General features: G+C 47.5%; 1 protein-coding gene across 1 annotated transcript; it reads left to right on the forward strand.

Moving 5' to 3' along the window:
* The first annotated feature begins 1,262 nt into the window (after nucleotides 1–1,262).
* ENPP7 (ectonucleotide pyrophosphatase/phosphodiesterase 7) lies at nucleotides 1,263–10,342 on the forward strand. Its single transcript, XM_035104188.2, has 5 exons — nucleotides 1,263–1,549; nucleotides 2,525–2,670; nucleotides 4,207–4,827; nucleotides 6,451–6,676; nucleotides 9,488–10,342. The coding sequence occupies exons 1-5, from the start codon at nucleotides 1,309–1,311 to the stop codon at nucleotides 10,084–10,086; spliced, it is 1,833 nt and encodes a 610-aa protein (XP_034960079.1). The 5' UTR covers nucleotides 1,263–1,308; the 3' UTR covers nucleotides 10,087–10,342.
* Nucleotides 10,343–14,902: the final 4,560 nt, after the last annotated feature.

The raw sequence follows: 14,902 nt of genomic DNA on the forward strand, positions 1-14,902 counted from the left end.
GGAAGGTAAACGGTGTTTCCGTGTGCTCTGGTTTCCATCATGGTGTTCTCCCTTGGTGGCAGTGGCAGTGGTGGCAGCGGCAGCGATAAGTTGGTGCACAATTGGGGGTGTGGCTCCGCTTCATTATTTGCATAACTTTGGAGGCCTCCAGGTCCCAGAGCTTTGTTGGGGCGCTCTCGGTCCCCATGGGATAATGATCAGGAGGAGGAGGCTCTGTGCGGCCTCTTTGCTTGTTGTTTTGGGTGCCCCAAGCTCCCCTTTGATTGCAGCAGTGGCAATGAAGGCAGCACAGGGACCAGCCAGGAAGCTCGGTTGCTGCTGGCGGTCCCTAGGAGTTCGACGCGGCCATGGCACTCACCATCTTGCTTTGCCGGATGCCCTCCTCCACAGCTGACTCTAGTGTTCTTTCCCTTCCCCATCCAGCCACACCAACTTGCAGGTCTTCCAGGACTGATGACAAGACAGTTCATGCCCTATTACAGAAAATAACCAGTGCTGAGAGTTCAGCGGGGGAGGAGAGAAAAAAAGCCTGAACTATCATTAAATTCGGGACGCAGGTGGCGCTGTGGGTTAAACCACAGAGCCTAGGGCTTGCAGATCAGAAGGTCAGCAGTTCGAATCCCCGCGCCGGGGTGAGCTCCCATTGCTTGGTCCTATTATGGAAAATAACCAGTGCTGAGAGTTCAGCGGGGGAGGAGAGGAATAAATCCTGAACTATCATCAAATTCTGGACATGGGTGGCACTGTGGGTTAAACCACAGAGCCTAGGGCTTGCCAATCAGAAGGTCAGCAGTTCGAATCCCCGGGATGGGGTCAGCTCCCATTGCTTGGTCCCTGCCCCTGCCAACCTAGCAGTTCAAAAGCACGTCAAAGTGCAAGTAGGTAAATAGGTACCGCTCCGGCGGGAAGGTAAACAGTGTTTCCGTGCGCTGCTCTGGTTCGCCAGAAGCGGCTTAGTCATGCTGGCCACATGACCTGGAAGGCTCCCTTGGTCAATAAAGCGAGATGAGCGCCACAACCCCAGAGTCGGTCACGACTGGACCTGGTCAGGGGTGTCCCTTTACCTTTACCTATCATCGAATTCTGCATGTTCAATGCACACACGCAAAACAACATTAAGCTGACTGTGCATAAAGTTGACTAGCAGTTTGAACCCCAGCAGGAACTTGTTCCCAAGCCAAGTGTAGAAAGGTGGATCAGATAGAGCTGTGAACTTGAGACCCTGCCATGCATATATAATCCATGCCTTTCCTATATTTACTCTTTCCCTGCTCGCTCGCTCTCGCTCTCTCTTGCCTTCCTGGAAAGATGTTTGCTTCCTTGGGCTTGGTGGCCACCCTCCTTGCTCTCGGAACTTGTGCCCCTTTGCAAAGGGCAAGCAACCGCAGCAAGCTCCTTTTGGTTTCCTTCGATGGTTTTCGGTGGAATTATGACCAGGATGTGGACACCCCCAATTTGGATGCCATGGCTTATGATGGGGTGAAGGCCCGCTACATGACACCTCCTTTTGTCACCCAGACAAGCCCTTGTCACTTCACTCTGCTTACAGGTGAGTGCCTGGTCACTTGGGAGAGATGAGGACAGGACAGTGGGGCCCTAGGAATCAGAAATGGCAGCTCTTTAAGGACAGGAGCCATAATGCTAAAGGCTCGGTTTTGGGTGCATTTTAAGCAAACCTCTTGAGCATTTATTACTCTTAGCACTGCCCCACCTGAGACCTGGCCCCAAGTTGTTTAAGGCTAAAAATGTGAAGGGCAAAACCTGTGACATGGGCTGATAAGAACGGAAGTCCAACACAGCATCTGGAGGGCCCATCACCTTCCTAGACTCCTTGCTGTGCTGGATTCTCAAGAGCCAGGTGACACACTGGTGTGTGGATCCAAGGGTGGCAACTAAGCCACATCCATGGGAATTATTTGGCATCAGTTTCCAAGGTGGGGTAACTGGAAGAGGCATAGGTGAGATAGCAGTTGGCCCATAGCAGAGGGCAAAGAAGAAACCTAGGCAGGGGGAACAGAGCTAAATGAGCCTGGGAAGAAGGGCACATAGCAATTTCATGCTGGCAACAGTCTACTGGAAGAATATCTAGAATTGAGGCTGATCTGCCCCAAGAAAATTCTACACCAGCCTCCTGCCAATTAGAAGACAGGGAGTCCATCAGAGTGTGCAAGTTCAAGGGCTAACTTGGGAAGATCCTACCATTGGCAAAGACTTGGCTGGTCTGCAGCTGAGGGCTCTGAATGTTTGGGCCTCCAGTAATGGAAGTTGCTGGAAACCACAGGAGGTGGGAGTGCTCTGGTGCTCAAATCCTGCTTGCAGGTTTCTCACAAGGATGCTGGACTAGGTGGGCCATTGGCCTAATCCAGCAGGCTCTTCTTAATGTTCTTATGGAAGGGACTCTGACTCAGTGGCCCCTGGGGGTGAGTTCCCAGAGTCCAACAAGTACGGCAAATGGAGATGCACCCACCCACTCCTACTACGAGACAGCTTGTAATTAATGCCAAGTTTGACTCTCCCCTGGCAGGAAGGTACATTGAGAACCATGGTGTGATTCACAACATGTGGTTCAATGTCAGCACCGGACAGAAGCTTCCTTATTACAACACACAGGGGAAGTCGGAGTGGTGGGATAATGGCAGCCTCCCCATATGGATCACAGCACAAAGGCAGGTAAGCCATGAACCCACAACACTTCTGGGGAACAAAATGGGGGCCCTCTTCTGGAACTTGCCACTGAAAGAAACAGACAGAGAGACAGACAGATGGGTGGACAAGCTCCACATTCTCATGAAGTTAGTTTTGCATCTTCCTCTGCATTATTTTCATTGAGCCCATCCCTGGTCTTGCTAACTAAAGCATCCAGGCACACACTGTGGTGCTCCATCTTCACAGACCTTAGTAATGTCACAGGTTTTTCTTAAGTAGGGATGGGGGGACGCTGGTGCCCTCCAGGCTTTGTTCTCAATGGCCAAGCTGGCTGGGGCTGTTGGGAGAGGGAGCCCAGCAACATCTGAAGCAGTGTTTCCCAAACATGGGTCTCCAGCTGCTTTTGGACTACAATTCCCATCATCCCTGACCACTGGTCCTGCTAGCTAGGGATGACAGGGGTTGTAGTCCAAAAAACAGCTGGAGACCCAAGTTTGGGAAACACTGAGAAGGGTCACAGGTTCCTCCAACCCTGTCCTAAAACTACTATCCTAAAATTAATTGGAGAATCAGCCCGTTGAAGAAGTTTTTAGGAATTCATTACCACAGCCAGAAGACTTGGAGAAAGGTTGTCAAATATGTTTCTGTTGAAGGGCCTTCCCTCAAGGGGTAGAAACATTGGACCCTTTGTTGAAGGCCCCCCCCCAAGGAGCTGGACATCAGATGAGCCCCCATCATGCAGCAGGATGACAAAGTGATTGATCTCAGGAACTGGCCTCTCTGTGATTATGACTACCAAAGCACACATCACGATGACAGAGGCCACACATACGGCAAGAAATCTCGGGAGAACTACTGTATATCTTTGTGCTTGGTGCCCAGAGACACAATATGACATATGGATGCCTTCCTTTGAATCATCTCCTGGTGGAAGCCAAGCCATCGTGTGTTGGGGCAGGATCTATGGGCCTCTCCAAAAAGGTGCACTCTGGACTTGGTTGTTTTACAGGGGGGTCTCTTCTTTAGATGGTGATGCCTATTGCTTCACCTACTTCAAAATCTGGTCATCTGAATTTGAGGGTCTTCCCCCTGATGGGGACTGGACTACCCCTATCCTAGAGTGACACGTTCCTTCCGCTGCATGCAGACATACACCCACCCACGGACCACCCCAATAAAGGACCCAAATGGACATTGCATGCAATTATGAGGTTTTTTTCCCACATATGGTTTTATTTAATTAATGAATGAATGAATAATAAATATTATTTCTGCTTTGCTTAGCAGACAAACAGGTGCATGGGGGAGAGGGAATGGCTTTGCAGAGGCACTTAAGCCTCATCCACCTGCATCACTGGATGCTATGGCAAGCCCTGCACTGCCCAGCTTTGTGCTGGCTTTTGAGGGCAATGCATTTCCAAGGCTTTCTCTGCAATCTTGAGGGGCTAAAGATTTAGGATGCCCAATTGTGCACCCAAGGCCAGAGAACCTGTGTTTGCACCATATGCAGTTTGGGTCTAATATTGTGCCACTTTCTGGGTCTGTGATTTTTCATCCTAGGGTTTGAAGACAGCCTCCCTCTTTTTCCCTGGGGGGAACGCCACCTATCATGGAGAGCAGGTGATGGTGAAGAGGGTGGAGAAACTCTTTCACAAGTACAACAACGAGACCGAGTGGAGGCAGAACGTTGACATAGTCATGAAGTGGTTCCTAGAGGACAACCTTGACTTCGTCGCCCTTTACTTTGGTGAGCCTGACTCCACTGGACACAAATATGGCCCAGAATCCCAGGAGAGGAAAGACATGGTCAGCCAGATTGACCGGACGGTGGGTTACTTGAGGCAGCGTCTTGAGGAGACCGGCCTGAGCTCAGACCTCAACATGATCATCACATCTGACCATGGCATGGAAACGGTGATAAAAACGGATGAAATTCACCTTCAGAAAGTGCCAAACTTCTCTTTCAAGGACATTAAGTTTGAGCTGGTAGACTATGGGCCACAGGGTCTCCTGGAACCAAAGCCAGGGAAACTAGAACAAGTTTATGAAGCCCTGAAAAATGCTCACCCCAAGCTCCATGTCTACAAGAAGGAGGAATTCCCCAGGAGGTTTCGTTATGCCAACAACACACGGATCACGCCTCTTGTGCTGTACGGTGACCCCGGCTACGTGATCCATGGGGTATGTATGGTCTTATCCACTGCACGTCCAGCTCTGCTCTTGTAATTTATATGTTCCCATCTCCTATTGTAAGCTCCCCAAATCCATTCTGTTGACCAAATAATCTGAAAGAAAGGGCTAATTTTGAAGTCCTGGTTCTTGTGGGAAACCTTGAATCAGGAATATGGATCCAGTTGAGCAATATGAGAGCCTTTGCAACATAACATTATGGTGATATTCCATTAATATTTATGCCCCCCTGTTTTGTTTCTAGTGGAGGTATTGATGTAAATATGACAGGTTTACTGCTTCATGTGGCATTTACACGGAACCAGATGGGTTCAATACATTTTTAAAAATTGGGTTTAAATTATAAATTTTGCTTAAACCAGATTTTTAACAATTTAGTTATAGTAAATGTTTAACATGTTTGTATTCAAACACACACACACCTTAACTTCAATCATCTATCAAACAGATCAAGTTAAAGCCTACATTTTATGTTATATTTATTACGGTGGACTTCCTAGTGGACTCAGGAACTAGCAAGTTATCACGAGTGTTAGAATCCAGGAAAGGCTATGAGCAGATCTACACTCATGGTTTATAACGTTAAGAAAAGGTTAAGGAAATAATTTCAAAAACGTAAGCAACATGTTATATGTTGCTTAGAACATTAACAATGCATTATTAAAATGTGACACCAGAGGGCGCTGCAGAGCAACCATGAACAAGCAGTAAGGGAAACTGCAGAGGTAATGAACTTTTATTTAGCAGTATGCCCTGTGGCGTTTTAGAAGGATATAGCTAATATCGTTCTAAAAACATTAAAAAGGTCAGTGTAGATCCAACCTATTTTTGAATACCAGAGTTCATATGGATGACCTCATGCTTTTATTTTATGTCATCCTGATTTTTGCAGTTTTTACATTATGGATACTTAGGACTCTACTAAGGAAGTGTCTCATTGAGAGAGCTTCCTGTCTCATTCAGAGAAACAATTTTGCCCAGTAATTAACAGCTTTTGCTTATGGACACTTACAGCCCATTCCCATGCATACATACACACTCAGAAGCAAGCGTCACTTTGTTCAGTCCCATAAGCTTGCAAAGAACTGCAGCCTCGCAGCACAATCTGATGCATGTTTAGCCAGGAGTAAGCCCTGGCTGTGTTCCATCAGGATTCTCCCTTAGAGGTTATGATTGCAGGCTCACTCTTCAAACAATACCTTGCTTAGTATCCTTACAGGTGTATAGAGACAAACAGAAATCTGTCTCTTACCTGCCATGTACATGGACTGCACAGCCAGAGGTTGTGCTCTCAGGTTGTATAGAGGCGCTCTTAATTGCAAAACAATACATTGGGCTATAGCAACCAGGTAGTATGCATGTTTGTTCAGGAAATATAAAGTTCTCAGTTTTGAAGTTCATTGATCAATTACTGCAAAGCTATCTTAGGACACAAGGCACATTTCAAATAGCTCACTATTGTACTACCCACTGTGCCTAATGGTAGGGCTGGCCCTGATATACAGCACAACAGATGAAAAATGTGCTACTTCGTTGCTTTGTTACTGCATAGGAAAGCTGGGGAAGTACCAAGGCAAAACGTGCAGTAGGTTATGCCCTGTCCTTCCTTTTCAGAGAATCAAAGTGCAATTCAATAAAGGCGAACATGGATTTGACAATGAGGATATGAACATGAAGACTATATTCCGAGCTGTGGGACCAGCCTTTAAGAAAGGTCTGGAGGTGGATCCTTTTGAAAGTGTGAATGTTTATGCCCTGCTTTGCGAACTCCTGGGGATTACACCTGAGCCTCATGAAGGATCCTTAAATGTCACACAGAACATGCTGGTCAAAAATGCAGGTATGATTTTGCTCCTTAGGAAACTTTCAGTAGAACTGCAACCAAAGCATTCAAGGATGCAACCAACAAACCGGTCAATTAACTGATTAAATCCAAACTGGTAAATTCTGATGAATAAGGTCAGCGCTGTAGAATTTCAGTGACATCCTTAGAAAGTTCCTTATACTGTACCAGACTTTTCCAACCTGGTGCGCCTGCAGATGTTTCGAAATACAACTCCCATAATTCCTGAACATTGGCTATGCTGGCTGGGGCTGATGGAAGCTGGGAGTTCAAAGCATTGGGGGGGAGGGGGGTGTTACTAGCATGGCTAAGGCTACTTAACCTGAACCATCAAGCCCCAAATATTGTGCTGTTTTGTAGACCAGAATTGACTCCTAGGGTGGTACCCACTGTTACTCATATGCAGAAGTATATTGATTTCAATGGATGCGTTCTAGCTAAGGAGCCGTAATCATCATCATCATCATCCTTTATCATAGGGGTGGGGTCGGCGGCCATCCAGATACGGGGCTTTGATTCTCATTAGCCCCAGGCAGCATGGCCAGCCAGGGGTGGAGCAAGCGGGGGTTGGGGGCAGTCCGCCCCAGGTACCGCCCTGGAGGGGGTGTCACTCGGGGCTGCGCCTCTGCACAGCAGCCTCGGGGGGGAGCTGCAGGTGCACTGGGCAAGCAATTGGGCGCCGGGCGAGTGCCTGCTGGAGGGGGGGTGGCACTCGGGGCCGCACCCCCACCCCGCAATTGGTGCCTGAGCCTGGACGCTCCGTTGAGAAGTTGCAGGGGGCACGATCCCCCTCTACCTAGCATGCTAGGTAGAGGGGGTTCGCCCCCCCGTGACTTCTATACGGAGCCACGCTCACGCGCCACGCCAGTGGGGTATTTACCTGGAGCCTGGACGCTCCGTTTAGGCTCCGTTTTGAATTCGTGGGGGGTTTGCGATCCCCCTTACGTAGCGACGTCGTGCCCCCCCCCGGGGGCATGGCAATTTGCCGCCCCGGGTGTCGCGGCGCCTCGCTACGCCCTGTGGCCAGTTGCTAAGAGTGAAGCAATTTGTAGCCAAACAACCTCTGGTGGACCACACTTGCTTTATAACAGGGGTGGCCAACTCCCAAGAGATTGTGATCTACTCACAGAGTTAAAAACTGGGAGTGATCTACCCCCTTTTGGGGGGTTCATGTCAAAGCTGTTGGCTTTTTTTAAGGAAGGGAAGCCCTGTTTTGGGGGGTTTAGGTCAAACTTGTTGAGCTTATTTTAGGAGGGAGGGAGGCCCATTTTTGTTTAGGGCTTCAGGTCATAGTTCAGCTTTTTTTAGGGAGGAGGAAAATTTTGGGTGAGTTTTTTTAGGGGTGCCAGTGATCTAGCAGTGATCTACCACAGACATCCAGTGATCTACTGGTAGATCACAATCTACCTGTTGGACGTGCCTGCTTTATAACTTCCAAACCCAAAGAGTTGCTACTATGGATTTCAGACACCAAAGGACTTCTGTGCATTCATGGAGAAATGGGGGGGGGGGTGGAATTGTGTCCAATACAGAACACATTTACCTTTCCTATATACTGAGCTTAAATGTTGCCCAAAATGAACATTTTTGCCTCTAAACCACACAGGCTAGTCTACTCTGCATCCAGCGAGTTGGGATCAGGTTACCTAAGCAGTCAACAAGAATCAGTGCCAGCTACTATGAAGAGGGGTGTAGAAGCAGAAGGAAATTAAGGAGGACCTTCAGCCTGGTTCCCCAACATCAGCTATACAGCAGGCTGGTGCACAACAAGCAGTAGCCTATTTTAACTAATAAATATTAACAAAGTAATCTGCAAATGAGTGCCGTCCTCCCCAAACTCAATGACGCTGCTTCTTTCACAGCTCACTCCAATAAACCTCATGTTGTAATTGAACACAGAAATAAAATAAAATAAAATCCTTCTATGGTTTGATGGCTGCTGGGGGATTTACCAGCCATAGGGCTCTCTGCTATTTCTGGGGCAGGCTCTCCTCCCAGTTGCATTTTACCAAAGCTCAGACAGGTCATGCAACTTAGACATCTCTCATTGGAGAGTAGCAGCTGTGATCTGTCAGATGACCTATACAGAGAGAGATTCACACACACACACACACATCCAGGAAGGTGGTAAAGCAGATTTGGGGGTCACCCATGAGGCAAAACAGAGAGGAGGAAAAGAGCTCATTAGCAAGGGATAGATTAAATGGTCACATGGACAACATCCCCAAGGACACGAGGTTTAAATCAAAGATAACCTTTGCTGGCAATGGACAGAAGACCCTATAAAATGTGAACTCCTAAATTTGTCTTAGCACACTGGCATGGTATTAGTTTTGAAAATAATGGCCATGGTTTCCATCTATGAGAATAACATTCAGGGTTGCATGCTGCTCTCTTCGTCTCTTCCCTGTATTCCTGGGACATTTAAACTTACAGAACTGTGGCTTGTTTTAACTATGGCTCTAGAACATAGCCAGGAACTGAAGCCGTGGTTTGTTCCTGGCTCTCTTACTGGTGTCCTTTCTCCATGTTGCATGTCAATTAAATGCACAGACATTAAATGCTTTCACACGGTGCAATCCTAAGAAGGGCTACTTTGGAAGTAAAACCTACTGAGTTCAAGGGGACTTGCTCCCTGCCCTCCAGCCCACATAGCAGTGAGGCCTGCTTTGTCTCTGCAAACCCAGCTGAAGTGCTCCAGGCTCCCACATTTGCTTCCCTGTGATAGTTAAAACACTTAGCCCTTCCCATCACCATGAAGGCTCTCCTGGATTAATTTTTTCCTGATCTCTGTGCTTCTATCTACAGGCACCTCTTTGGAATGCGAGTTTTGCAAGGGAAGAAACAACTGCACGGGTGTGAAAAAGCCTTGTCCCAGTGGCCAAGATGCCTGTTCCATCTCTCTGCTCGAAATCCCCAGTGAAAAAGACAAAATAATAAGCAAGGGTTGTGCATCCTCCGAGACCTGCAAATTGGGATTGATCGAGGTGACTCATGGCAAAGGGAATTTCACACGGGAAAGCATCACCTGTTGCAAGGAGATGGGCTGCACACCGGCCACTCCTACGTTTCCACCAAAGAGCACCAACCCCAATGGAAAGTCTTGCCCGGGCTGCTTTTCAACCACAGGAAAGTGTACCACAGAAGTGGTGGGTTGTACTGGGTCAGACACTTACTGCGTTGGTTTTGTTGCAGCGGCAGAAGAGAATGCCATAAACTACAACCTGAAGGGCTGCATAAGTGAATCTTCCTGTGGCCTGTTAAAAACACACAAAGAGGGTGTTTTGGGTAACATCGTTTCTATAAAAAATGTAACATGTACCCAAGCCTACGATACTTCTACTTCTCTCTCTCCCTCATTTGGATTCCTCCTCCTGGCTCTCCTGCTGATTAAGCTTCTCTTGTAACAAGCTGCTTGCAGCATCTCAACACCTCTTGTTTTGAGTTGCCTTCTTTTTCATTTTTTCACTGAGTGAAATAAATATAAAGTTGAAAAAGGAATGAATTTCAAGTCATTGTCTCGTTCTGCTGATCCGCTGATCAGAGGTGAAATCATTATTTCCCCGAATTCAGCATTGGGGTGGGGTTGGGGGACATTTCAAGCAGCCTTGCTCTGCTTGAAGGAAGTGATAATTTAATAAATGCAATGTTTTGCTGAGAGAAAATGAATACAAGTTTGTTTGTTCGTTTGTTTGTTTTTTAAGGCATGGGGGGAATTGGACTAGCTCCCACCTAAGTGGAGATTAGAATTGCAACCTCAGTCTCTCATCCCTTGGCCTCCTGTAAGCAATTGCAATGATCACAGCGAGTTTGGTTTGGTCACACTGGGTGCCAAGCCTCAGGGGCACTGCAGCTATGATGTAGAATGGAAGGTGAGAGGTGGGGTGTGTGTCAAATTCTTTGGCATCGCACAGCTGAAATTTGTGACCCCCCCAGGCCCGCCACTGAACACAGCGGCTAACCAACATTCCGGTGTGGTTATTTATTTATTAAATTTATATCCTGCACCTTCTTCCAAAGGTGAAGCAAACAAGTTATACAAGTTTTATCTGCTATCCAAAGGAGAAACTGATTCACACAATGAATATATCCTCCCCCCATCCCGCCGCCGGGCAACTACCAGGATGCATTGCACACATCAAATTATGGACGGACGGACTGGTTCGTTTAGCAAGGCGCATGCAAATATCTACTACGGGTCAATTCACACATGTTATGAGAATTATAAGGGGAAATCCTGAAACCATTTTGTCTCTTCCAAATTGACCTCAAATATTTCTCTGCAAGGCCAGGATGCCCAGGTAATCCAATCAGGTAACCTGGCAAGCGGGACCCAGGTGGCGCTGTGGGTTAAACTGCAGAGTCTAGGGCTTGCTGATCAGAAGGTCGGCGGTTCAAATCCCTGCAACGGGGCGAGTTCCTGTTGCTCGGACCCAGCTCCTGCCCACCTTCTGTGATGTACCATATGTATGATGTATGGAGGGGTGGCCTTGGGCTCCAGGGTGGGCAGTTCAAAAGTCTATATAAGGGCTTGCGCTCATGGTTCGGGGTTCCCTTCCTGCCTTCTGCGTGTGGGGGGAGCACCCTGTTGCAACAGCTTTAATAAAGATCAGGCTTACTAGGGTAGCTGCTTTCCTTCTCAATATTCTCTGGTTTGCCTCTGGTAGTTTCTCCTACTGATAAAGAACCTAAACAAGGACTCTATATGGCAGGAGTCAGCAAACTTTTTCAGCAGGGGGCCGGTCCACTGTCCCTCAGACCTTGTGGGGGGCAGGACTATATTTTGAAAAAATAATAATGAACAAATTCCTATGTCCCACAAATAACCCAGAGGTGCATTTTAAATAAAAGGACACATTCTACTCATGTAAAAACATGCTGATTCTTGGACCATCCGCGGGCCAGATTTAGAAGGCGATTGGGCCGCATCTGGCCCCCAGGCCTTAGTTTGGATACCCATGCTATAAGGCCTCTTGGGTACCCCATAAGGGAAAAGGAGCAGTTTTTTTTCTTATAACACACACCATTGGCTTTTCTTCCTGTGGGATGTGCTCAGGCATATGCAGAATGCTTAAGGCGAATCGGGTGTTGATCCAGCAGCCATCATTGGGACGAAAGTTTGCTTTCTGCACCACTGTTAGAGCATACCCGTGTACGTATGAAGAATGAAGAACTTCAGTAGTGCTTTTTATTATGGGCCAAAGGCTCCATTTACATAATTCACACAACAACAATACTGCATGCACATTCAGCACAGGGCTGCATGGGAACCTACTGCCATGCCCATAGCACAGCACAATCGTTACATGTCCCATGCTTGATGCCCTGATCCTTCTGTCTGATACACATGTGGTGGTGGCAGCTTTACAGATGCCCCCAAACTCCTGCATGGGCAGCTGCAGGACATTTTTGTTTAAATGGTGGCATCTAGTGGACAAGCCAGTGCACCACAGCTTACGGCGTCTTTTTGCGGCAGAAGCTTGGAGTGAAAATGAGATTCTCACTGCCTTGAAATTGAAATACAGTAACTGCAAAATCTGTCGTTCCTCCCTGCGCAAGCACACACACATTAAGCGACTCCTTTTCACCCCCTGCTGCCTTTCTGAGAGCTGAAAGGGACCACAACATCATTTGTGCCAACTTTCTGCAGATCTCCCCTCTTTGCCTAATGCAAAGGACCTGTACAAGCCAGTGGTGCTGTATCACTTTTCTGCCTTCTACATTACAGGGACTTGGAAACAGGAAGAAGTGCTTGCATGCGCTTCTTAAACTCACGGCTGGGATTCCTTGCGGTGTGCTTGGGCAAGGGATCTTTTCCAGCTTCCCAGGAAAGACATCAGCCCAGTACAGTGAACTGCAACGGTGTTCATGATAATAGTTAGCCATTGCTACTGCACAAAGGACAGCCATCTTAAAATAGCTCCCACACATTCTGCTTCCCAGACTCTTCTGGAAGTCTGCTGGCTCTCCAGGAACATTAACCCACAAATAGCCAGACACTTTATTACAGAATTTGCATTTCTTCAACATGCAAGGAAAGAGCTGCTCTGCAGTGCCTTCAAGGAGCCAGAGAGGCAGACTCTTGTCACATTCTATCAATTCAGTGTGTGTTCCAACAGAAATACCTGCAGGCAGGTGTGCCGCTCCGAGGCCCATCCTTTGCTCTGCATCAGACTGCAACAGAGGTGTCTGTCTCTCTCTTTTACAGTACTTTGGGGGAAAGGGGTTCTGTAGCAGTGGGGTTCAGTACTGCTCGCAATCCATCCCATTGCCCATTCCAAGTTCATAATCAAACATATGCAACTTTATCACCCGCCCGGAGTGTTGTTGGATTTCTGGATTGAAGGATGGTGGCTAACTGGGGCTTTGCAAGATCCCTGCATTGAAGTGTCAGCTGAGCTCTGCTCCATGTGGTGAACCACATTGCTGAAGCCTCTCAGAACTAGACTGTTTCCTGCTTGGCAGGGGGTTAGACTGGGTGGCCCTTCTGGACTCTTCCAACTCTATGATTCTATGATTCTAACCACCCAGGTTGTTCACTGTAAAGGAGAGAGTAAAGGAAAGAGTATGGGTAGGCAAACTAAGGCCCAGGGGGCAGATCTGGCCCAATCGCCTTCTAAATCCGGCCCGCAGAGGGTCCAGGAATCAGCGTGTTTTTACATGAGTAGATTGTGTGCTTTTATTTAAAATACATCTCTGGGTTATTTGTGGGGCGTAGGAATTCATTCATTTCCCATATAGATAGATAGATAGATAGATAGATAGATAGATAGATAGATAGATAGATAGATAGATAGATAGATAGTCTGGCCCCCCACAAGGTCTGAGGGACAGTGGGCCGGCCCCCTGCTGAAAAAGTTTGCTGATCCCTGGGAAAGAGTTATAGGAGGGTCTCCAGGCTCATTGGCTGCTTTTGCTGTGAGCTATTTTTCTGAGTCGTGCAGAGTGATGCAGCGGTTTCACCCTCGAAGCCCTAGTGATGAAGTAGACTCCACACACAAGACTCTGAAGATGACTCCTTACTTGCAGGATGGCAACTATTAGCAAGAAGTATTATTTATGCAATACAATGTGTTTCTTCTTGCTTCTTGCTTCCAAAACTCCTTCGCAGCAGTGCATAAGCTATCAGTCCCTCTCAAACTCCTCCAGACACAGCATCTGCTTGACATTTCCACACTCCCACGTTGGCAAGATAACCGGCTATCTTTCAACTCCCACCCCTCCTATCTAGGACACACACACACTTTTAAAGGGAGTTAACAAATTAACAAGGCAATGGCTCAGCATTTCGGTGACCTTAATTGGAGCCACAAGATTTTACATATGTTTTCTTTTCCCCCATACAATTTATTCTTTATAAAATACCTTTTCTAACAAATACGGTACAAATACTAACATTTGCTTGAGCAACAAGCCCTAATTTAGCTCTGGTATGTCTTATATATCTTTAACCTTGCTCTTGAGTTCTGCTCTTTGTTTTCAACTCTCAGTTCTTGGCTTGAGACTGGTGCCCATAGCCTGAGCCTGACCCAAAAGTGCTTCCATGCTTTGTTCTTCTTGTGGGCTTCCTGAAGGCTGATCTTTCTGGCCAGTCACAGATGGAAGCAGGATGCTGAATAAGACAGACCCTTGATCTGATCCATGGCTTCCTCAACCTCAGCCCTCCAGATGTTTTGAGACTACAATTCCCATCATCCCTGACCACTGGTCCTGCTGGCTAGGGATAATGGGAGGAGGAGGAGGAGGAGGAGGAGGAGGAGGAGGAGGAGGAGGAGAAGAAGAAGAAGAAGAAGAAGAAGAAGAAGAAGAAGAAGAAGAAGAAGAAGAAGAAGAAGAGGAGGAGGAGGAGGAGGAGGAGTTTGGATTCGATATCCCGCTTTATCACTACCCGAAGGAGTCTCAAAGCAGCTAACATTCTCCTTTCCCTTCCTCCCCCACAACAAACACTCTGTGAGGTGAGTGGGGCTGAGAGACTTCAGAGAAGTGTGACTAGCCCAAGGTCACCCAGCAGCTGCATGTGGAGGAGCGGAGACATGAACCCGGTCCCCCAGATTAAAAGCTGTAATACGAATTAGTGACTTCCTGGTTCGTTTATTGTCACGGAAGGTTCCAAGCTCTATATTCCGATTCCCTCCTCCCCCCCTCCAGTTCCCCGTGGCATCCTGGGAGGAAAGATGTTGTATAAGATCTGTTCTGTAGACGGCCAACAGATGGCGCCATTGT

This window comes from Zootoca vivipara, chromosome 2 (assembly GCF_963506605.1).
Source record: "Zootoca vivipara chromosome 2, rZooViv1.1, whole genome shotgun sequence".
Lineage (NCBI taxonomy): Eukaryota > Metazoa > Chordata > Lepidosauria > Squamata > Lacertidae > Zootoca > Zootoca vivipara.